Source organism: Ranitomeya variabilis, chromosome 7 (assembly GCF_051348905.1).
Source record: "Ranitomeya variabilis isolate aRanVar5 chromosome 7, aRanVar5.hap1, whole genome shotgun sequence".
Taxonomy (NCBI): Eukaryota; Metazoa; Chordata; class Amphibia; order Anura; family Dendrobatidae; genus Ranitomeya; species Ranitomeya variabilis.
In genome coordinates, this window is record NC_135238.1 from 95,042,383 (window position 1) to 95,067,038 (window position 24,656).

Below are 24,656 nucleotides of genomic sequence, written 5' to 3' on the forward strand. Positions count from 1 at the left end.
CTAAATAAAAACCATCAATGTCTGATTTAGCCCTTCTCAGACTAGACTGAATTATGCCATCATAGATACTTGATGGCTGAGCAGGCAGGGATTTGTTTTAGGATAGGTTCAAAACCTCAAATGAAGCCACTTACAATTGTGATGCCAACTGAGTCAATTTGGACACTGTCTGGTCTTTTGTTCTGACGTTCTTGCCCTTCTCAGAAATGCATAAAAACATGGTCTGGCATAGCGGCATGTCAAAACTCAGAACTAACCGTACAACCAGGTGCAAACACCACGAGGCATGGTCAGGCGGATGGCTAGCACAACAAGCAAGGCCTGCTCCCTGATCTGTGACTGCAGGGAAAGAGACTTGGTCAGGGAGGTAGCTTGATCAGGAGGATGGCTAGCACAAGAAAGCTTTGACCCCTGATCTGAGACTGAAGGAAACGATACTTGGTCAGGGAGGTGGCTTGGTCAAGAGGATGGCTAGCACAAGCAAACTGACCCCTGATCTGTGACTGAAGGGAAGGAGACTGATCAGGGAGGTGGCTTGGTCAGGAGGTGGCTAGCACAAGAATGCTCTGACCCCTGATCTGAGACTGAAGGAAACGAGACTTGGTCAGGGAGGTGGCTTGGTCAAGAGGTGGCTAGCACAAGAATTGTCTGACCCCTGATCTGTGATTGAAGGGAAGAGAGACTTGGTCAGGGAGGTGACTTGGAATAAAAAGCAAAGAGAAAGACAGGCCCCCTGATCTGAGAAACAGCATCCTGGAATCAGAGCTTTCTGGAGCAGCATCTCTGTTACAGTGAGTAGTTTTAACCCCTTCATGACATACGCTGTACATCTATGGACTGAATCGCAAAGGCTCACTCAGAGCGCTGGAGAGATCAAAAGTGGGTGTCAAAGCTATACGAGAGCTGACACCCTGCTTCAATGCCCACAATCTTTTATAGTACTGATCGTGTGCATTTAACCCCTCTGATGCCACTGTCAGACAGCGACATCAATTGGCATAGCAGAGGGAGGGAGCTCCCTCTCTGCACAGATTAGCACAACGCGATTGCGATCATATTGTGCCGATGCTCTCAATGGTGACCCCTTGAGGGCTTACGATGGCCTGTAAGCACCTGCTAAGAGCAGGAGCGGACACCACCTGGCCGATTCACTGATCTAATGGTCTGCAATGCAAAAGCAACGCAGAGTATTATATCAGCAATCAGGCCAGGGAATGTTGATGTCCTATACTAGGACTAGGTAATAATAATAAAAAAAGTAAACGTTTTTAATTATTAAAATATATAATTAAAAAAATGGAAAAATATAAAGTAAATAGAGATTGAGATAAAAAAAAAAAAAAAGTACACATTTATTATCGTTGTGTCCAGAAAAACCCGACCTTTAAAACCCCTTCGGTGAAGGCCGTAAAAAATAAAAAGTGGCAAAACACTATGCTTTTTCATCATGCGGCTGAACAAAAAGTTGAATAAAACTGGATAAAAAAGTAGAATGTAAAAATTGGTATCATTGAAAAGGTCATCTTGCCCCACAAAAAAACAAGCTGCCATAAAGCTCAATCAGTGGAGAAATAAAAAAAAAAAAAAAATTATAGCTCTCAGAATAAAGTGACGCATAATTCTTTTTTCCATTATATAAAAGCGCCAAAACTTAAAAAAATTATATAAAATGTGTTATCGCTGTAATCGTACTGACCCAAAGAATAGAAGTGATTAACAAATTTTGTCACATAGTGAACGACAAACACTAAAAAAAATTCCTGAATTAAGTTTTTTTTTGTTTGTTTTTTCCATCCTTCCTGTCAAAGGTCAGAATAGAAAGCGATAAAAAAAAAAGTTATGTGAAAGAAAATGGTGCCAATGAGAAAGTAATCTCGTCCCACAACAAACAAGCCCTCACATGACAGTTGGAAGAAATATGGAAACATTATAGCTCTCAAAATACGGCGATGCAAAAACGTTGTTTTGCAAAAAAAGCATTTTTTAGTGTGTGATAGAATGCAAACATATAAAAACACAACACAATAAAAATCTGGCATCGACCTGAAGAATTAAGTTGTCTAATCATTAATACCGCAAGAGGAACATTGTAAAAAATAAATAAAACCAATTCATCATCTGTTGATTTTTCATTCTGACTCCCAAAGAACGCAGTAAGGCTCAGCACACATTTATCCTGCGATCTGCGCTGAGCGCTTACACCGGGGTCTCTGATACACAATTCAGATTCCTATAATGAGGCAGATAGTGGCACTGTGGTCTTTTTAGGAGGGCGTAAAAAGAGTTTTGTCCACAGTTTTGTGCACTTCTGAAAAGAAGGACGCCAACTTTAGAGGCCAGACAGAGCCCAGAGTAACTCTGCTACAGCATTATAGTGAATGGATCCCTCAGGGCTTTATCGGAATCACATCATTTGGAGATTTAAATGGAAACCCCAAAGTAAGTGCTCAGCGTAGAGCGACGGATAAATGTGTTCACAAACGTTATGTAAAATGTTCACTATAAAAGCCTCAACTCAATCTACAAAAATGCGAGTTCCCACTCAGGTTGGTCATCTGCAAATTGAAATATAGGGGGCTTCCATGTTATTGGTAGCACCAAGACTCTGGAAAAGCACTATGGCTCCCCCAAACCTCAAAAGAAACAAGCAAATTTTGAGCTCCCAAATCCAAATGCCCCCTCCTTCTGAGCAGTCAGCATCCATGTTTAGAATTTCTGTTTCTGAGAGTGCGCTAAACTTACAGGGTTCATGTCTCCAGAAGCATGACCTGTGCAAAATGTATGGACAGAACAACATACTGGTCACTACAATGGCAGATTTGCTAATTTTCACTCAGTAACATCAACTGCAGCTTGTTTCTGACAAACATGGGGGTTAAAATCGTCACTATACCTGTAGATAAATTTCCAAAGGGGTATAATTTCCAAACTGGGTCACTCAAGGGGGGGTACTGCACTTCGACACTTAGGGGCTATGTATATGGAGTCTGCAGACTATTCTAGGAAAATATGCACTCCAGGAGGCAAATAGTGCTCTGTCCCTCCCGGGTCTCACTGTGCAGCTAAGCAGTACTGTACAGCCACATATGGGGTATTTCTACATTCAGCAGAAATTGTGGGACACATTTTGGTGCCATTTTTACCCATTTGACAATGTAAAATTTGGGGCTAAAACAATTTTTTTTGTGGTAAAGATGTAATTCTTCATTGCCCAATTTTATCAAATTCTGACATTTTTGGTGTCAATATTTGTAAAATGGAGTCACAATCACAGATTGTGGTTGTATCCTTAGGAAGAAGTTTGATAACTTCAAAATGCGTCGATAATAAAACTGCATTGCTTTTATCTCTCGCGTGTCCTAGATCCCTCCTGCAAAAAAAACACTTAATATAACATAACAGCATTCTTCTGATTTTGCGACCAGTGGATCTGCAGTAGCCGACTTACCCATGGTCTGAAACTGTTGTAGGCACACTACCCTAATAGGCGAGCAGCACTCCCTACTTATATACTGGTTGTCGGTGAAACCCTTTTGCACTTATCTCCTCCCCAGCTCTTGTTGAATGATGAAATTGGTATCTGATCTGCAGGCAGGATATTATAGAGCAGGAGGAGCGGATACGTATGTCAATCTTATGTGGGAATTGTCTCTTCAGAGAGGAAGAGGACTAGAACTCTAGTGCCACCTATTGGAAGTAGCAATCCTAACAGTCAATGTCAACCCTTTAACGAGCCTTGTCACATGACTTATGGTAATAGCCAAACCAGAATCTCAATTAGCAGACACTGTTTCGGGGTAATGCCCCTCGTCAGTGCAAAGTGGAGATCTGGTTTGGCTGATTGAGAGGCGTCTGACCGATATCCAAGAAGTATCATTTCTCCTTGCGGAGAGTGACATGATAAGCACAGTGTCTGCAAATTGAGATTCTGGTTTGGCTATTATCCTAAGTCATGTGACAAGGCTCGTTAAAGGGTTGACATTGACTGTTAGGATTGCTACTTTCAATAGGTGGCACTAGAGTTCTAGTCCTCTTCCTTTCTGAAGAGACAATTTGCATTTTTCCCAGAGGAGCATTGCGGCTTTAAGTCTCCTCACCTCGACATGCTTATGTCACTCTCCACAAGGAGAAACAATACTTCTTGAATCTTATGTGGGAAAAGTCTCAGTAAACCTTGTTTTTAGTCAATGTTCTTATGCATAAGTGTGCAGTGGGCTGGCCTATACAGCAACTGAAAGTCTTTCCTGGGTCAATCACGGAGCAGACCACCCACTGGACTCGTGTGCATGTAAACACCAAGGATTTCAGTGAATAAAAAAGTTAGAACATTTTCCCAACAAAACAAATTGTTATCATTCTGCTCAGCTTCTCTTTGCCTTCTCTATACCTAGACGTCCACACATCAGACTGCATGTATAAGATGACACTTTTTTTTTTTTAAACCTAAAAAGATCAACACATACCTGTTTGCCTAAAGGTATTAACTTCTTCTCTGGAGTTTTTGTACTAAATGTCATCAGATCCTGAAAGAATAAAGACCATTATGTTTATAGACAAGAGTACAGTTTGCTCCCCGAAAAAAAATTATTCAAATAGTAAATGAACGATTCATCAAAACTGGAGTTAATCATGCCAGCTTTGATGAGGGGGATGGACTGGAGTGCAGGGTGCAAAAGGAAGCAGACGCTCGTAATACGTATAGATGGTCAATAAAGTATTGTGAAAGCCAAATAGCAGGATACTTGAAAGCAGCTTTATTTACAATAGGACATACTGCAAAGATAAACTGCAAGCGTTGAAGACGCAATAAAAATACATGTAAAAATATATGCTGCACAAAATCTGCAACTTCCAAATTCTTCTGCTAAATCTAGGATTTACTTTCTTAAGAGGTGATCTTGACATTTATATTGATGGAAATTTGGCTTTATTTATAACAAAGTCTTACCAAATACTCATTGTGGGAACATAGCCTTATACAGGCTGTTCAGAGAGTTTTGGGTGCCAATAATAGATTTTTTTCCCTAGCTGAATAACATGAATAAAATGTATTTGAAAATGGCGCCCGTCGCGCCTGCGCAGTAGCAGCTATCGGTGTCTATAGCTGTGATCCAATAGATGCTACTGCGCAGGTGCCAGTGGCGCAATCTTACTGGAGAAGAAAAAAATCCTCCTCCAAGATGGCACCGCCCGCGCAGTATCAGATATGATCACAGATACATCGATAGCAACTAGCGTGCAGGCGCAGATTTTTTTTCCCTAGCTGAATAACGTGAATAAAATGTATTATTGGCACACGACACGTGAAGAACGGCTTTAGTTTATTTTGTTTTTTTTAATATGTACAGCTATGCATTATGTAAACTAGGGGGCCGGTCAGTGAGGGGTCAGTGACCTGTCAGCAGGCTGCATTATGAATACCTAATCAGAGCACCACATGAAGACCCCACAGGCCGCCCCAGGGCATGAGCATATGATTAATCTTTATTTTCAGTTTGTAGTTCAACAACAACCACAATTCAGATTTCATCAACCAAGTTATCATTGTAATCAGTATAACGGCGCCGAAGGGACACTGTGTGTAAGGTACTGTGCACAATCCTGCTGACAGGTTCCCTTTACGACTGGATTACTCTCTAAAAACCATACTTGCAATAGAAGAAATACAAAACAGCCCTTCCGGGTGTGGTGATGCAAAAAATAAAGACGACGTGGAGGTTCAGTTTACGGCTCACGTCAGGCACTCGTGCAGCAGATTCAACACTAAAACACGTTAGGATTCCAATTCAGGAACCTAAACTCCCTCCAGGGAAGCAACAATGAAAAAGCAGAAGAAGGGACAATCCCGGGGAAACTGTAGCGGCTCACAGAGGAAACACTGCACTTAAGCAGAAGTGAATGCTATAGGGACCTCAATCCACCAGATTAACAATACGACTTAGCGCATGGACTTTTATTGATACAAGAAGAACGCGCTTCTAACTCAGCTTGAGGTCTTCATCATTTCTCTAAAAAAAACAAAATCTTATAAAAATGCATAATTAATACTACTTTTAAAGGAAGTCCCATTATGAATAGGCGGGCAATGATGACTAACACATTTAAAGGGGTTTTTCCAACAAAGAAAGTTCATTTTAAATCAATAGACCTTAGAATAATAATAATCACTTCCAGAATTTGATGTGTGTAAATAAAATGTTCCTGTACTGAGATAATCTTATAAATGTGCCCCTGCTGTCTACTGTGTAATGGCTGTGTCTGACCATACAGGAACATGGACTGATCACATCACAGCTCCTGGGCAGTACACAGAAGTTACAGCAGGGGACCACAAATAATCATTTCTTTGATGTAATTACAGTATATGCAATTATATGTATATTATACATACACCGATTATATATAAATATATACACACACACAATGTTATATATGTATGATATTGTATAAATATATAGTGTGTGTGTGTGTGTGTGTGTGTGTGTGTGTGTGTGTGTGTGTGTGTGTGTGTATGTATATATATATATATATATATATATATATATATATATATATATATATATATATATATATATATATATATATATATATATATATATATATATATATATATAATTGTCTAAGGGTTTTTCTGTCTGTCTGTCCTGGAAATCCCGCGCCTCGACCAATCAGCGACAGGCACAGCATGGCGACAATGATGTCAAAAGTTGCCTCGACCAATCAGCGACAGGCACAGTATCGACGTAGATGTCATAATGGTTGCCATGGCGATGATGATGTCATAAAGGTTGCCTCGACCAATCAGCGACGGGCTCAGTCTGTCGCGAATTCTGGAATCATCATTGTCCATATACTACGGGGACATGCATATTCTAGAATACCTGATGCATTAGAATCGGGCCACAATCTAGTATACTATATGTGTGTGTGTGTGTGTGTGTGTGTGTGTGTGTGTGTGTGTGTGTGTGTATGTGTGTGTGTGCGCGCATGTGTGTGTGTGTGTGTGTGTGTGTGTGTGTGCGCATGTGCGTATGTGTGTGTGCGTGCGCGTGCATATGTGCATGTGCGCATGCGTATGCGCATGTATGTATGTATGTATGTATGTATGTATGTATATATATATATATATATTTCATTTGTGCATTTATTTAGAGTTCCTAAAGCAATATAGATTTATTGTATATTTTATCCTATTTGTGCTTCAATTATTGAAAAGGTGCTCAGAGTAATGTGAGCTCAAGCCCTCTTCCTTTCTAAAGGGGCTATTTGCATATTCAAATTCCCAGAGCAGCAGTGCATCGCTTACAAGCCTCCTTATGCCGGGTTGGCACTTTCCATAGTGAGAAAGGTTCCCCTTATACTTGGAGAAGTAGGGGACAGCCGGAGTTCTTGGGTTGCTTCAAGAAAAGATTTCTTATGATACCTTATCACTTCTAGTCCTTTTGCTTATGATCAAATGTGTCTTTCGAAAAAAGTGCCTTAGGCTACGTTCACATTTGCGTTGTGCGCCGCAGCGTCGGAGCCGCAACGCACAACGCAAACAAAAACGCAGCAAAACGCATGCACAACGCTGCGTTTTGCGCCGCATGCGTCCTTTTTTTCATTGATTTTGGACGCAGCAAAAATGCAACTTGCTGCGTCCTCTGCGCCCGGACGCGGGCGCCGCAGGGACGCATGCGGCGCAAAACGCAAGTGCGACGCATGTCCATGCGCCCCCATGTTAAATATAGGGGCGCATGACGCATGCGGCGACGCTGACCGCAAATGTGAACGTAGACTTAGAGAGCGGCCCCCTGGTAGATGGCTACATTATGCATTCTGGTTGGTACACTGGGCAGCCTATACAGTCACCCAGTGGAAACCCTGGCCTTCCAGTGGACGGAGCTTGCACAGATTAAGAGCATCCCTTGCCGATATTTGCCACTGTGCATGCGCAGACACCATTTTGCAAAGGCTTTCCGAAAATGACACCATAAAAATTATGCTATTATACCAAAGTAATAATACTTAAACCTATATTGACATGCTATCACTTTAAAGAGAACCTGTGACCAGCTGAAGAGTAGCGAGGTATTGCAAGTATTCCGTAGATAGTTTTTGTTTTACAAACCCGCAAAAACTGTTGCAAATATGTGTGCCGTCTACTAAAGTTCTTGCTCACAGGGTAATAATGCAGAGCAGCCTAAAAACACGCACCCCTCCCACAAAGAAGGCTGGAAGCCATGCCCACTTATAGAGACAAAAATTGGCACTTGATGAAATTGCCCATATCACTCGAGCCATAAGGCTGGGTTCACATTACGTTACTGGCGTCCGTTAGACGGACTACATTACACCGCAGCATAACGTGGTGTAACGCAGTCTGTTAACGCCGCCATTGAGTCCAATGTCGGACGCATCGCTAGGGCACACCCACAATGGGCATGCGCTAGCGATGTGCCGTCATTGAATGATGGACCCTGGGACGCGGGCTGCAGCGTTTCCGGGTCCATCACTGCTAGCGCAGATAGAGCATCTGCTAGCTCCATCTGCGCTAGCGATGTGACACATCGGCACTTGCGTTAACAGCAGCCCATTGAACGGGCTGCTGTTAACGCAATGTGAACCTGGCCTAAGGCAGATTTACATAAAAACAAAAATATGGTATCCTCGGGAGTAGTGAAAATAAAATGAGAAAAACTGGCGACACCTGACATGGAGACCTGTCCCCCTTAATCAGACTGGAATAGACAAATACATTTCATGTTGTAGACTTTTCAAAACTGAATAAAGAACTAATAAACTAAACTTAGCTGCACTTTTGCTTTTGTTACCTGCTTTTCTGTGAGGAAATACAGCTGAGATTTACTTAACCACTTTTGGTTATTTGAATGGAAAACTTCAGGTAGATCTCTTGGCACAAACACAGCCCACTGCACAGTGCCCGGACAGATATTGGCATGCACATAAAGGGGTAGGGGGTCCGCAGGGTTGAATATAAACACTGAAAAAAAAATGTATAGAATTAAGCCAAAAAAATAAATTAAAATGATTATGTTTTTAGAGCCATCATGGAGGACATGAGCCAAAATCAATGTTAAAAAGGTGTTGTCCTAAGAAGAAATAAGGAATGAATAAAAAAGTGTCCTCTTAATCATCTACTGGTGGAGGTGGTGAAACACTGCAAAGGGCGCGCCTGGCTTTGTGAATATATAATAGCACGGACAGCATGAATCAGAGAGACCATAGACAGAGCAGTGACAAAATGGTGAAAACACAGGTTATACTGCAGCATTTCTCGCAGAACGATATATCCGTGCTCCGCTCAATCTGCTCTAAAACATGCTGCCTGCAGATTTGACTGCATTTTCATGGCGACAATAAAAATAAAAATCTCCTGACCATTTCGAGTTCTTTCATATTTAAGTTTGTAAAGAAAGAAAATTGCACCACTATATTTGTGAGTGGTCAGTTCCAAGTCAGGGCTGGTTTCTTTACATGAAGCCCCTTTTTAGCTTAAATGTTACAAAAGTAAAGATACTGAACTGACTGCGTTCAATGGGAATTTCAACCTGATTTATAGAGCAAAAAAAGCACTTTATAATGTGCGTCAGTCCACAACCGTGTATAGCCTTTTGTGTATCCTATAATACAAGCCTATTACCACATTGGACTTGTAGCAATAGGCAAGAAGATACTTGGTAAAGGAAATCGGTCATCAAGACCAGCGTCCCAACACACCCCAAAGCCAGATATATGGGCATACAGGGATCAGATATATGGGCATACAGGGATGTGACTACCAAACTCAAGGACATCTTTATATCTTCTATCTATAATTAAATCAGTGCTCCAGGCATAACCGAGCACTTCCGGAGCCACGGCCGCCCTAGGAGTTTTCCCTGCCAAGCACTAGCCTCTTTAGATTGAGCGGTCAATCATGGTCGCTAACATCAGGAGCCTGAAAATAAGATAATGAATAATCGCCCAAGAGGTCGGTGCTAGGCAGGGAAATAACCTTGAAGAACAGCACACGAAGTGCCCTGTCACGCCCAGAGCACTTGACTCCCCAAATGCATAAAAATGAATAAAAAACAACAAAGATTTATTGGGAACACAACAACAGATTGAGAGATAAATCCATGGACACCTTTGAATCCAAGAGGTGTTCCCACTTTCAGAAAAAAGGACCCCACATGCTGTAGAATACCTAAAAGTCACTCCGCCCTCCACAGTGTCAGCACCCCATCACTGCTCGGGTCTTGGCGTTTGGCTGCAGCGGTCACTTCATACTGATTTTTAGTCATCGGTGATGTCCGCTGCCCAACACGGATCTCTGCTATACTGCAGTGATGTGTACTGTCAATGTGACGTCACCGCCGCCACCACAACACCACGATGTGAGTAATGGTGGGGAGCCAACGCTGGACCCGCAGAGGGTGAGGAACTACTGCCCTGTCGTTTTACACCAACTGGGCTACACTTTGCAGAAAGAAGAAAAAACCCTATAATACTGGCACAACATATGGAGAAGAGAGTGCAGCTTCGAGCAGCTCCAGATTTATCTCCATGTCCAGGGCGATTGCCCACAGGCTTAAAACTATTCTTTTATTTTATTTTCAGGAACCCTTCCAATTATTTTTTTTTATATATATATATTTTTTTATTTCGAATGGAATGGCAATAGTATGGTGTGTGCGGCAGGTGAAAGTGCTTTGTGCATTGCAGAAGTTATTTTTGCTCAGTGTGCACTTACTGGTTGAACTTCCAGAAAAAGAAGAAAATGCAGCGATATTTTCTGAAACTGCGTCGGGCTGCAGAACACCGGCATTAAGCTGAGCCTTCCATGTTACTGGGAAGATATAGAAGAAAAGTTAGCATTCAACAGTTTACACTGACAACAACCAACTATATAATAATCTCTAAAATATATCATACTTATAAAACACACTTTAATATAAAAGTCTCCAGGTTATGGTGTAGTGTGACATATGTGGTGCTTATACATTAGAATAGCACTATATATTATTATTTATTATTATAGCGCCACTTATTCCATGGCGCTTTACATGTGAGGAGGGGTATACATAAAAACAGGTACAATAATCTTGAACAATACAAGTCACAACTGGTACAGGAGGAGAGAGGACCCTGCACGCGAGGGCTCACAATCTACAAGGGATGGGTGAGGATACAGTAGGTGAGGGTAGAGCTGGTCGTGCAGCGGTTTGGTTGATCGGTGGTTACTGCAGGTTGTAGGCTTGTCGGAAGAGGTGGGTCTTCAGGTTCTTTTTGAAGATTTCGATGGTAGGTGAGAGTCTGATGTGTTGTGGTAGAGAGTTCCAGAGTAGGGGTGATACGCGAGAGAAATCTTGTATGCGATTGTGGGAAGAGGAGATAACAGGTGAGTAGAGAAGGAGATCTTGTGAGGATCGGAGGTTGCGTGCAGGAAAGTACCGGGAGACGAGGTCACAGATGTATGGAGGAGACAGGCTGTGGATGGCTTTGTATGTCATGGTTAGGCTTTTGTACTTGAGTCTCTGGGTAATGGGGAGCCAGTGCAGGGATTGACAGAGGGGAGAGGCCGGGGAATAGCGGGGGGACAGGTGGATTAGACGGGCAGCAGAGTTTAGAATAGATTGGAGGGGTGCGAGAGTGTTAGAGGGGAGGCCACAGAGCAGGAGGTTGCAGTAGTCGAGGCGGGAGATGATGAGGGCATGGACTAGGGTTTTTGCAGATTCTTGGTTTAGGAATGTACGGATCCGTGAAATATTTTTGAGTTTAAGGCGGCAGGAAGTGGAAATGGCTTGGATATGCGGTTTGAAGGAGAGATCAGTGTCAAGGTTTACCCCATGACAGCGAGCTTGTGAGACTGGGGAGAGTGGGCAGCCATTTACTGTAATGGATAGGTTCGTTGGGGGGGGTCGCATGAGATGGGGGAAAGACTATGAATTCTGTTTTGTCCATGTTAAGTTTTAGAAATCTAGCGGAGAAGAAGGATGAAATAGCAGACAGACATTGAGGGATTCTGGTTAGTAGGGAGGTGATATCTGGTCCAGAGATGTAGATCTGTGTGTCATCAGCATAGAGATGATACTAAAAACCGTGAGATTCTATGAGGTGTCCCAGGCCAAAAGAGTAAATGTAAATATATTAACACTTCATTAGAGTCAGTAATTCGGGGCTTCAGGCTAGAACGTTTTTTACAAGGGCAGCCGTGGTCGCAGTGTATCAGTGTTTAGGAGCCAAACCCCCGACTGTGAGCAGTGACTGAAAGCCAGCAGCTCCAGGGAGAAATCAGGCTTATTTCCTCCTTCCAGTTGCACTTTAAATAAGGCGGTCAGTCACATTTCTAACACTATTAGCAGCATTATCTGACATGACAGACTGCCACTAACCATTACTATAAAAATGTAAATTTGTGACAAAAATGCTGAGTAAAATATGCATGTTTATTACATGCATTTTCCCTATTCATCTGACTGAGTAGAAATTGCTGAAAGAATTGATATGATGCAGATTTAAAACTGGAAGGATAAATGAGGAGCGGGTGCACGAGAGTCCAGGTATCACACTTCTCTTCCTGACGCAATAAATTGCAGTGTTTGGGCGCAGAAATTTTATTACAATTCTACTTAACATGCGCACATACCGTAACACACAGCGGGTGGTAATGACAGCGCCAGTGTGATACACGTTGCCAGTGGCTCAGGGCAGAATGAATCACATGTCAGGTTCCCTTAAAGGGTTTTTCACAAAAAAGATGATTGCTAGGGTTTTAACTGCTAGAACCCCCAAGTAAAGCCGGGGTCACAGGACTGTAGAATCTCTCATCTGATAGAATTGGGTCAATAATGCTAATGACATGTCAGCATAGTGTGATCCGGAGCAGAGGAGAACATCATATCTCCAGCTTCTCCATTCTGTGAGTCTGCAGATATCAGACTGCACTCAGATGTACTCCGAGCGCAGTTTGAGGTTTCCCATGCACTCATAGCCCTGAATGGGTGAGTGTTTTCTGATTTCAGAGTGAAATTGCAGAATGTTTTTTTTCCCAGACAGATTGTCAGTAAAAAGAAAATTGGTCATGAGCACTGCCCTACTGAATAACACTGGTGTGAGCGCACTTGTCCGATATATACACTCATACATCTGTGACCTCGTCTCCCGGTACTTTCCTGCACGCAACCTCCGATCCTCACAAGATCTCCTTCTCTACTCACCTGTTATCTCCTCTTCCCACAATCGCATACAAGATTTCTCTCGCGCATGCCCCCTACTCTGGAACCCTCTACCACATAGTTACATAGTTATTAAGGTTGAAGGAAGACTTTAAGTCCATCTAGTTCAACCCATAGCCTAGCATGCCCTAACATGTTGATCCAGGGGAAGGCAAAAAAAACCCCATGTGGTAAGAGTAAGCTCCACCAAGGGGAAAAAAATTCCTTCCCGACCCCACATACGGCAATCAGACTAGTTCCCTGGATCAACGCCTTATCAAGGAATCTAGTATATATACCCTGTAATATTATACTTTTCCAGAAAGGTATCCAGTCCCCTCTTAAATTGAAGCAATGAGTCACTCATTACAACATCATACGGCAGAGAGTTCCATAGTCTCACTGCTCTTACAGTAAAGAATCTGCGTCTGTTATTATGCTAAAACCTTTTTTCCTCCAGACGTAGAGGATGCCCCCTTGTCCCTGTCACCGGTCTATGATTAAAAAGATCAGCAGAAAGGTCTTTGTACTGTCCCCTCATATATTTATACATTAACATAAGATCACCCCTTAGTCTTCGTTTTTCCAAACTAAATAGCCCCAAGTGTAATAACCTATCTTGGTATTGCAGACCCCCAGTCCTCTAATAACCTTGGTCGCTCTTCTCTGCACCCGCTCTAGTTCAGCTATGTCTTTCTTATACACCGGAGACCAGAACTGTGCACAGTATTCTAAGTGTGGTCAAACTAGTGACTTGTATAGAGGTAAAATTATGTTCTCCTCATGAGCATCTATGCCTCTTTTAATGCATCCCATTATTTTATTTGCCTTTGTAGCAGCTGCCTGACACTGGCCACTGAATATGAGTTTGTCATCCACCCATACACCCAGGTCTTTTTCATTGACGGTTTTGCCCAGAGTTTTAGAATTAAGCACATAGTTATACATCTTATTACTTCTACCCAAGTGCATGACCTTACATTTATCCCCATTAAAGCTCATTTGCCATTTATCAGCCCAAGCTTCTAGCTTACATAAATCAGCCTGTAATCAAAAATTGTCCTCCCCTGTATTGATTACCCTGCAGAGTTTAGTGTCATCTGCAAATATTGAAATTCTACTCTGAATGCCCCCTACAAGGTCATTAATAAATATGTTAAAAAGAAGAGGGCCCAATACTGACCCCTGTGGTACCCCACTACTAACCGTGACCCAGTCCGAGTGTGCTCCATTAATAACCACCCTTTGTTTCCTATCCCTGAGCCAACTCTCAACCCACTTGCACATATTTTCCCCTATCCCCATTATTCTCATTTTATGTATCAACCTTTTGTGTGGTACCGTATCAAAAGCTTTTGAAAAGTCCATATACACTACATCTACTGGGTTCCCTTGGTCCAGACCGGAACTTACCTCTTCATAGAAGCTGATCAAATTAGTCTGACATGATCGGTCCCTAGTAAACCCGTGCTGATACTGGGTCATAAGGTTATTCCTCTTCAGATACTCCAGTATAGCATCCCTTAGAATGCCCTCCAGGATTTTACCCACAGTAGAGGTTAAACTTACTGGCCTATAATTTCCGAGTTCAGTTTTTGTCCCCTTTTTGAATATTGGCACCACATTTGCTATACGCCAGTCCTGTGGTACAGACCCTGTTATTATGGACTCTTTAAAGGTAAGGTACCGCGTTTGTAGATCATTAATAAATCACTGTAATGTAGCATAACATGCTGCTATAACCAAGTTTTAAATGCATGTGAAACAGATTTCGTGTGTTATATGTGTTTAAAGAAGGAACTGGGGGCTGACATCTTGGTTTCACAGCAGTTCAGGACACTAACAGTGTCATTTTACAGCACCCCATGGACATAGGAGATAATAGACCGGCGCTGACCCTATCTTTAACATTGGAGAGGTGTTAGCAGTGAGCTGGGCACGCCTCTGTGGGCTGCACAACTCACTGCTGTAGGTGTGACTAGCTGCCATTTTATTATAGCCCAGTGCTCTCTGCCCAGCTCCACTTAGGGGTACTGTCACACAGTACCATTTTGATCGCTACGACGGTACGATTCGTGACGTTCTAGCGATATCGTTACGATATCGCAGTGTCTGACACGCAGCAGCGATCAGGGATCCTGCTGAGAATCGTACGTCGTAGCAGATCGTATGGAACTTTCTTTCGTCGCTTGATCACCCGCTGACATCGCTGGATCGTTGTGTGTGACAGCGATCCAGCGATGTGTTCGCTTGTAACCAGGGTAAACATCGGGTAACTAAGTGCAGGGCCGCGCTTAGTAACCCGATGTTTACCGTGGTTACCAGCGTAAACGTAAAAAAAACAAACAGTACATACTCACATTCCGGTGTCTGTCCTCCGGCGTCTCAGCTTCTCTGCAGTGTGTGAGCGCCGGCAAGCCAGAAAGCGAGCACAGCGGTGACGTCTGACGTCACCGCTGTGCTTTCCGGCTATGGCGCTTACACAGTGGAGAGAAGCAGAACGCCGGGGACAGACACCGGAATGTAAGTATGTACTGTTTGTTTTTTTTACGTTTACGCTGGTAACCACGGTAAACATCGGGTTACTAAGCGCGGCCCTGCGCTTAGTTACCCGATGTTTACCCTGGTTACCAGCGTAAACGTAAAAAAACAAACCGTACATACTCACCAGTCGGTGTCCTTCAGGTCCCTTGCCGTCTGCTTCCTGCTCTGAGTGCCGGCCGGAAAGTGAGAGCAGATCACAGCGGTGCTGCGCTCTGCTCTCACTGTACGGCTGCACTCAGAGCAGGAAGCAGACGGCAAGGGACCTGAAGGACACCGACGGGTGAGTATGTACTGTTTGTTTTTTTACGTTTACGCTGGTAACCAGGGTAAACATCGGGTTACTAAGCGCGGCCCTGCGCTTAGTTACCCGATGTTTACCCTGGTTACCGGGGACTTCGGCATCGCTCCAGCGCCGTGATTGCAACGTGTGACCGCAGTCTACGACGCTGGAGCGATATTCATACGATCGCTGCGACGTCACGGATCGTGCCGTCGTAGCGATCAAAATGGTACTGTGTGACGGTACCCTTACTCTCTATCACAGGAGCTCCATTCACGCCATTAAGCTGCATTCCCAGCCTGCAGAGAGAGGTGACACCTGACACCTCTCTCAGCCATACAATGTATCTCTCCCCTCCCTCCACAATGCCTGGCCATTCACTGCAGACCTGGAGCTCCTTCTTATCTTACTGAGGGATGAGTCACAGACAGCTCTGCACAGACAATGCTGCTCCATAAACACCACATAAACTAACTGGGCTTCTGATGCACTAACTGCTAGGGATAGCAGATCACAGGGCAGTCACACACAAAATGGCTCTGCCCTGTGATGCTGCTCTTCATTCTGCCCCAGGGATATTAGACCACCCAAAAGGGGAGGGAAATGCTGATGTCAGCAGTTACTGCCCCAATTTTCCAGCTAACAGTAAAGCTGGTTAGTCTTACTATAGCTGCTTGAGGTCTAAAACGGAAAATGCTCCCCCTAGTGGTCAATATATATATTTGTAAGAATATATATAATATTTTTCATATAGAAATGTTTGCAAACAGTGCAAACATTGCATTAGTACATTTTATTTACTATTTTAAGCTTAATTTCACAAAAAAACAAACTACAAGAAAACTGGTGGCACCTTCCCTTTAAAGATTAAAAATAATGGTCTATCAATGACTGTACTTAATTCCTGCAGTACTCGGGGGTGTTTCCCATCCGGGCCCGGAGATTTGTCAATTTTTGTGATTTTTAGACGCCTCCGTACTTCCTGCTGGGTTAAGCAGGTAACATTAAATTGGGAATTATTATCACTAGTCATATTGGCTGCCATGGGATTTTCTTTTGTAAATACTGATGAAAAATACTCAAGCTACTTACCAGGTAGCAGTGTTTTTCAGGAGTCCATGACAGCACTAACGAGAGAGGGGATCCGCCCTTCAGGGACAGGAAACCTACAGAGATAAAAGGGCGGCACCTCTCTCCCGCATCAGTTGGATTACAGAGCATGAGAGGACCTCCATTGATTAGTAACACATAAATATCTTAACACATTTCACCTTGTGACTAAAATTTGTAGAAAAATAACCTACATGAGAATATACTTATCGTGATGAAACCCATACCAGTAGAAAGGGAGGGAATATAGGAGTGCTGTCATGGACTCCTGAAAAACACCGCTACCTGGTAAGTAGCTTGAGTATTTATTCAGTCGTCATGACAGCAGTAACGAGAGAATTACAGAGAAAAGAGTATTAGGGTGGGATTACTGCTTCCAGCACCCTTCTACCAAATGTGAGATCGTTGGAGCTACCAAGATCTAATCTATAATGATTCAAGAAAGTAGACGGAGATGACCATGTGGCCGCCTTACATATGTCCTCAATTGACACCTCCGATCTCTCTGCCCAGGAAGATGCCATGGCACGAGTGGAATGAGCCTTTACGCCTTCCGGGACTTCTAGGCCACCTGCTGAATAAGCCAGAGAAATTGCCTCCCTAATCCATCTACCCAAGGTGTTTTTGGATACTCTAAACCCTTTCTTGACTCCCTGATAGGATATAAACAAGGAATTGTCTTTTTTCCAGGGGTCTGTTAAAGAAATATATTTAAGAAGGCATCTTTTGACATCCAATGTATGGAGTTTGAGTTCCTTTGGGTTTTTAGGATTAGGACAAAAAGTGGGGAGATTTATCTCCTGGAGTCTGTGGAACTTAGACGATACCTTCGGGAGATAGAGTAGTATTAAGAACTGATCCCCTCTATCTTCTCTAATCTGCATATATGGAGTCAGTCTAGAGAGGGCCTGTAAATCACTAACTCTCCTAGCCGACGTAAGAGCAATCAAAAGAGCTGTTTTTAAGGACAGGATCTTTATAGATGCAGTTTCTAAAGGCTCAAAGGGGGGTTCCGTTAACGCTGAGAGGACTAAGTTTAAGTCCCACGGGGCTAGTCTTTTCTTAACGATGGGTCTTGATCTAGCCGCTGCTTTAATAAAACGAGCAATCCAATAATTTTTAGCTAACCCACAATTATACAGCGCCCCCAAGGCTGAAACCTGGACTCTAAGGGTGCTTGTAGCTAGCCCCATCTCGAGGCCTTTTTGCAGGAACTCCAAGATCTTTGGAATATTAGCTTTCTGACTCATAACCGATCCTGAGACCGAAAGGAATTTTTTCCAGATTCTTACATAAATATTTGTTGTGGAATCTTTCCTGCTTTTTAATAGGGTATTAATAAGTCCCTCTGAAAAACCCTTTTTTCTTAGTAATGACCCTTCAAATCCCACGCCATCAGATGTAAACTGGCCACTCGTGGATGGAAGACCGGACCCTGTGAGAGGAGGTCTGGGAGTTCTGGGAGAATCCACGGTTGAGAAATGGACATTTTCCTCAGCCAAGGAAACCACGGCCTCTTGGGCCAGAACGGCGCTATCAGAATTACATGAGCTTTGTCCTCCCGAATTTTCCTGAGGACTATCGGGATCAAGTTCAACGGGGGAAAGGCGTAGGCTATGTCGAAGTGCCAAGGAATCAGGAGAGCATCCACCGCCACCGGATTGTCTCTGGGGTTTAGGGAACAAAATCGACGACATTTTTTGTTTTCTTTGTTGGCGAAGAGGTCTATCTGTGGGTACCCCCAACGATGGGTGATCTGATCGAAGACGACCTGATTGAGCACCCAATCTCCTTGCCCGAGTTTTCTGCGACTTAAAAAGTCGGCTACCACGTTGTGTTTCCCCTTTATGTGCAGTGATGTGAGTGACCGTAGATGACTTTCGGCTATCTGTAAGATACGACCCGATACCTCCATTAAGGACCTGGATCGGGTTCCCCCTTGGTGGTTAATGTAAGCTACCGTTACCTGATTGTCTGAGAATAGTCTGACGTGATGGTCCTGCAAGGATATAAGGAAATGTCTCAGAGCTTGTTCTACGGCTAACAACTCTTTAAGTTTAGATGACAAATTCTGTTCGGAGGGTGACCAAACCCCCTGGACCCACATCTCGCCCATATGCGCCCCCCATCCCGTGGGACTAGCATCTGTGGTTATCACCCGCGATATGTGGTTTATCCAGGGAACCCCATTACGTAGGTTTGGAGCGTGTAACCACCAACATAAAGACTGAATAGTGGAATCCGACAAAGAAAGAGAACTATCCAAGTGACCCTCTAACAGACGAGTGTTGTACAAAACCACCCACTGTAGGTCTCTGGTGTGGTACTGGGCCCAACGTACTGCCGGGATACACGACGTGAGTGAGCCTAACAGTGACATTGCTCCCCTCAATGTTATTACCGGATTATCAATCACTCTAAGAATCTGTCGTTGGATTTTTTCCAACTTAACGTCAGGTAGACGGCATTCTTGTAATCTCGAGTCCAATATGAGACCCAGGAATTCTTGAACCTCTAGAGGCTGTAACCGTGATTTTTAAAAATTAATTATCCACCCCAACCTTTGCAAGGCTGCAATTACTTTGTGTAGTTGGGACGTGCAGTGTGATTCAGAGTTTCCTATTATTAATAGGTCATCGAGATATGGAACTATGAGAATATCCTGCTCATGGAGATGTGCCATGACCTCCACCATTATCTTCGTGAACACCCGAGGGGCCACCGCGACACCAAAGGGGAGTGCCTTGTATTGGAAGTGTTTTATCGATTCCCCTAAGAGGACTGCAACTCTTAAATAACACTGGTGGTCTACGTGTATGGGGACGTGATAATATGCGTCTTTAAGATCTAAGACGACCATAAAACACCCGCCAAACAATAACTTTATTGCAGACTTGACCGACTCCATTTTAAATGACGGAATCCACAAAAACCTATTTAGGCCTTTAAGGTTTATAATTGTGCGAAAGGTATTATCTGGCTTCTTAATCAAGAAGAGGGGAGAATAGAATCCTTTACCCCTTTGTACTTCAGGAACCTCCACCAAAACACCTTTCTGTTGGAGTTCCTGGACCTCAGTTTCTAATGCCAGCTGTTCTGCTGAGGATGAACGCACCGGTGTTACTAGAAACCTGTCGCCAGGAGTGATTTGAAAGTCAAACTTTAGTCCAGACTCAACAATGTTCAGGACCCACGGGCTATTGGAAATAATACGCCATGCCGGATAGAAGGCTAGAAGCCTGCCCCCTACCCGGTCCGCCAGTCATTGTGGCTTCCTGTTGTCTCTAAAGGAATTAAACGTGTAGCCTCTACCTTTCTTTTTATTGGCGTCATATCTGGATTTTTCTCTATTTGGTCTTGTTCGGTCAAACCACCTCCTATTAGTGCCTCTTCTGTAAGTGGGCCTACCGAGGTAGGGAAAACGTTTCTTACTGTCTCCCGCTTTCTCTAATAATTCGTCCAGGACCGGACCGAATAAGTGCTCCCCTTCGCACGGAATGTTGCATAATTTGGATCTGGCCTGCATGTCTCCTTGCCAACATTTCAGCCAGATTGCTCTACGGGCTGAATTAGAGAGTGCGGCCGACCTAGCCGCCAATTTAACTGAGTCCGCTGAAGCATCAGCAAGGTAAGCCGCAGCCCCTTGAATCATAGAGAGGGAGGATAGCATTTCCTCTCTCGGGTTTTGTTCTTCAGCTGACCCTCCAGGCTATCCAACCACACCATCATAGAGCGTGCCGTGCAGGTGGCAGCAATTGATGGTCTGAGAGCCCCTGCTGAAGTTTCCCAGGCTCCCTTGAGAAACACATCTGCCCTCCTGTCCAGTGGGTCCTTTAAAGTCCCCAGATCCTCAAACGGTAGAGAGGATTTTTTAGAAGCCTTGGCTACAGCAGCATCAAGCTTCGGGGCTTTATCCCACGTGGCTGATGCGGACTCCTCGAACGGATACTTCCATTTAAAAGATGGAGGAAGAGAACCTTTTCTTTCCGGTTTTTTCCATTCTCTGGAAATTAGGGCGCTAACTTTCTCCACCACCGGAAAGCATCGGCGGGATTTACGGTCCAGACCTCTGAACATGACATCCTGCATGGATTTTTCTGGCGGTGTCTGCTCAATTCCAATTGTGTTATTTACCGCTTTAACGAGGCGGTCTATGCGGTCAAAAGAAAAACAAGAATGTTCGTACTCCGTGCCCGAGGAGGATACTGATGAGAGAGAGGCTTCCGACTTCAGATCTCCTAAGTCACTATCCTCATGTGAACTTGGGGATCCAGGGTCTATTATTTTAGACCCCCTATTATGAGATTGAGATCTTGTAGAGCTTCTAATCTCTTGTCTAACAATCTGTCTTAGACTAGAAGCGAAATCTGGTGTCTCTTCCGCTATTAGACGCTGGATACACGGACCACATAGTCTTTTAACATACTCGTCAGGGAGAGGAATACCACATTCTGCACATTCCTTGTGCTTAGATTTAGAGGACCGCTTTTTTCCCTGATGTAAAAAAGGGAATAAGGAGGGACACCAATCACTAAGTGAACTTTCACGATGATCACTTACCCCTACAGTGTCCAAGTGGTACCGAAGATTGCGGGGGGACCCTCTCCACCGAAGCAATATCCATCCGGCTTGAGGACTTTCCGGCTTTAGCAGATTGACCTCCAGGACGACTACTGCCACTAGAACGTCGCTGGGTGTTTGCTGCATGGGGCTTCTCCAGGGGTTGACACTGTTGCTCAGAAGGCAACTGCTCCTGCTCCTGAGACTCCATTGTAACAATGGATATGAAGCATGAAGCAGCCATCATTGAATCCTTAAGTAGCCGGCCCCCTAAAGGTACCTCCCCCTGATGGGGGACAGCCGGCCAATCCTCGTGAACTGCCTGGTACAAGCCGGCGTGTGGGAGGACCCTCCCTTTCCCGAGACCCCCGCCAATGGTACTCACGATATCAGTCCGGAAGTACCGCCGCAAGTTGCAACCGAAAATACCCCCACGCCGATTATTCAGGGGAGACCGACGGGCGCCGCCATGTTTTTCTCTCAGTGTGACGCACTGCGCAGGCGCCGGGCGTCATTGCCTGCTGCCGAATTAAGCACCGCCCCCCTATGCGCGTCACCTCCGGTGCGACGCTTCCGGAACGCTGAGCGCAGTGCTCGTGCTGCTTAGGACGCCGGTGCAGAGGGGAAGCTCCAGCGCCCAGCGCCGGCAGTAAGGGTACCGCCGCTGCGATGTGCGCAACAGCGGAAAAAAGCGCTCGTGCCGCTTAGAACGCCGGTGCAGAGGGGAAGCTCCAGCGCCCAGTGCCGGCAGCCGCTGCGATGTGCGCCACCAGCCGGGAATACCAGACACATTCTTAGTTTCGGAGGGCCTCCCACACAATACTCACCCGTACCTGGCGATGGGACACCACTCGAGACAGCACTCCCCCTGAAGTCTGCTCCTGCCGTGCTGTTGCCTACCCCCACAGCCCTCTGTGGTGCGGCACTTCCAGCGTCGCGATCAACACCGGGGAAGGGGCCATCCCGCCTCCAGGATCGGTGAGTCGGACCTGGGTCCAAATTTTCTTCGCCTTTCTTCAAAAGGCCTCTGCAGGGTCCCCTGTCAGGGACAGGAAACCAACTGATGCGGGAGAGAGGTGCCGCCCTTTTATCTCTGTAGGTTTCCTGTCCCTGAAGGGCGGATCCCCTCTCTCGTTAGTGCTGTCATGACGACTGAATAAAAAGTCATTTAGCATATTGGCTTTTTCCTCATCCTCATCCACCATTTCACCCAGACTATTTTTAAGGGGGCCAACACTATCATTTTTTAGTTTCTTACTATTTATGTAGTTAGAGAATATTTTGGGGTTATTTTTGCTCTCTCTAGCAATGAGTCTCTCTGTCTCAATCTTTGCTGCCTTGATTTGCTTTTTACATAATTTATTTAATTTTTTGTATTTATTTAATGCATCCTCACTACCTACTTCCTTTTATTCTCTAAATGCTTTCTTTTTGTCCCTTATTGCGCCCCTTACAGCTTTATTTAGCCATATTGGTTTCCTCCTATTTCTAGTATGTTTATTCCCATACGGAATATACTGTGCACAGGTCCTATCCAGGATGCTAATAAATGTCTCCCATTTTCTTTGTGTACTTTTATGTCTCAGGATATCGTCACAGTTAATTGCACCAAGATCCTCTCTCATCCGTTGGAAATTTGCCCTCCTGAAGTTTAGTGTCCTTGTCACCCCTCTACTACACATCTTATTAAAGGAGACATGAAAACTTATTATTTTGTGATCACTATTCCCCAAGTGACCCCCAACCCTTATATTTGATATGCGGTCTGGCCTGTTGGTTAATATTAGGTCTAGCAGTGCCCCCCTCCTTGTTGGGTCCTGAACCAGTTGTGAAAGGTAATTGTCTCATAGTTGTCAAAAACCGATTACCTTTACTGGAACTGCAGGTTTCTGTTTCCCAATCTATTTCAGGGTAGTTGAAGTCCCCCATAATAAGGACTTCTCCTTGAGTCGCAGCTTCATCTATTTGCTTTACAAGGATATTCTCCATTGCTTCCATTATTTTTGGAGATTTATAACAAACCCCTATCAGTAATTTATTATTTTTCCCCCTCCCCTTATCTCCACCAACAGGGACTCTACATTTTCATTAGATTCACCTATATTATCACGCAGGATGGGTTTTAAGGTCGATTTTACAAACAGACACACCCCACCCCCTCGCTTATCTGTATGGTCATTTCTGAAAAGGCTATAGCCCTGCAAGTTAACAGCCCAGTCATGGCTCTCATCCAGCCATGTTTCAGATATCCCCACCATGTCATAATTATGTTCCAACAACATTAGTTCTAATTCGTCCATTTTGTTGGCGAGGCTTCTGGCATTAGTATACATGCACTTGATGTTCCTCTCTGTACCTCTATTCTTTCTTAAATTACTAACTGTTCTAACCCCACCCCCCATGCCTCCGCCACCCCCAACTTCCTTATTTGTACCCAGGTCTCTATCTGCACTATATTCCCCTCCTATGAAATGAATACCCTCCCCCCCCATTCCCTAGTTTAAACACTCCTCCAAACCTTCTAACCATTTTCTCCCCCAGCACAGCTGCACCTTCCCCATTGAGGTGCAGCCCATCCCTAGCGTAGAGCCTGTAGCCAACTGAGAAGTCGGCCCAGTTCTGCAGGAACCCAAACCCCTCCTTCCTACACCAATTCTTGAGCCACTTATTAACCTCCCTAATCTCCCGTTGCCTCTCTGGCGTGGCACGTGGTACAGGCAGTATTTCAGAAAATACCACTTTGGAGGTCCTTGCTTTCAGCTTGCAGCCTAATTCCCTGAAATCATCTTTAAGGACCTTCCACCTACCTCTAACTTTGTCATTTGTGCCAATGTGCACCATGACCGCTGGGTCCTCACCAGCCCCTCCCAGTAATCTGTCCACCCGATCAGCGATGTGTCGGACTCGAGCGCCAGGTAGGCAGCACACCGTTCGACGATCCCTGTCTTTGTGACAGATTGCCC

At 44.4% G+C, this 24,656-nt stretch overlaps 1 protein-coding gene across 2 annotated transcripts in view; it reads right to left on the reverse strand.

Annotated features, from left to right (window-relative positions):
- The window catches only part of WDR75 (WD repeat domain 75), a 129,616-nt gene that overhangs the window by 8,180 nt on the left and 96,780 nt on the right, over positions 1-24,656 (reverse strand). For both annotated transcript variants that reach the window (XM_077275589.1, XM_077275590.1), the window contains 3 exons: positions 10,736-10,831; positions 8,814-8,983; positions 4,464-4,523 (listed from right to left, as the gene is read on the reverse strand). In XM_077275589.1, the coding sequence (XP_077131704.1) occupies positions 4,464-4,523; positions 8,814-8,983; positions 10,736-10,831 (326 nt within the window). The remainder of the gene's footprint in view (positions 1-4,463; positions 4,524-8,813; positions 8,984-10,735; positions 10,832-24,656) is intronic.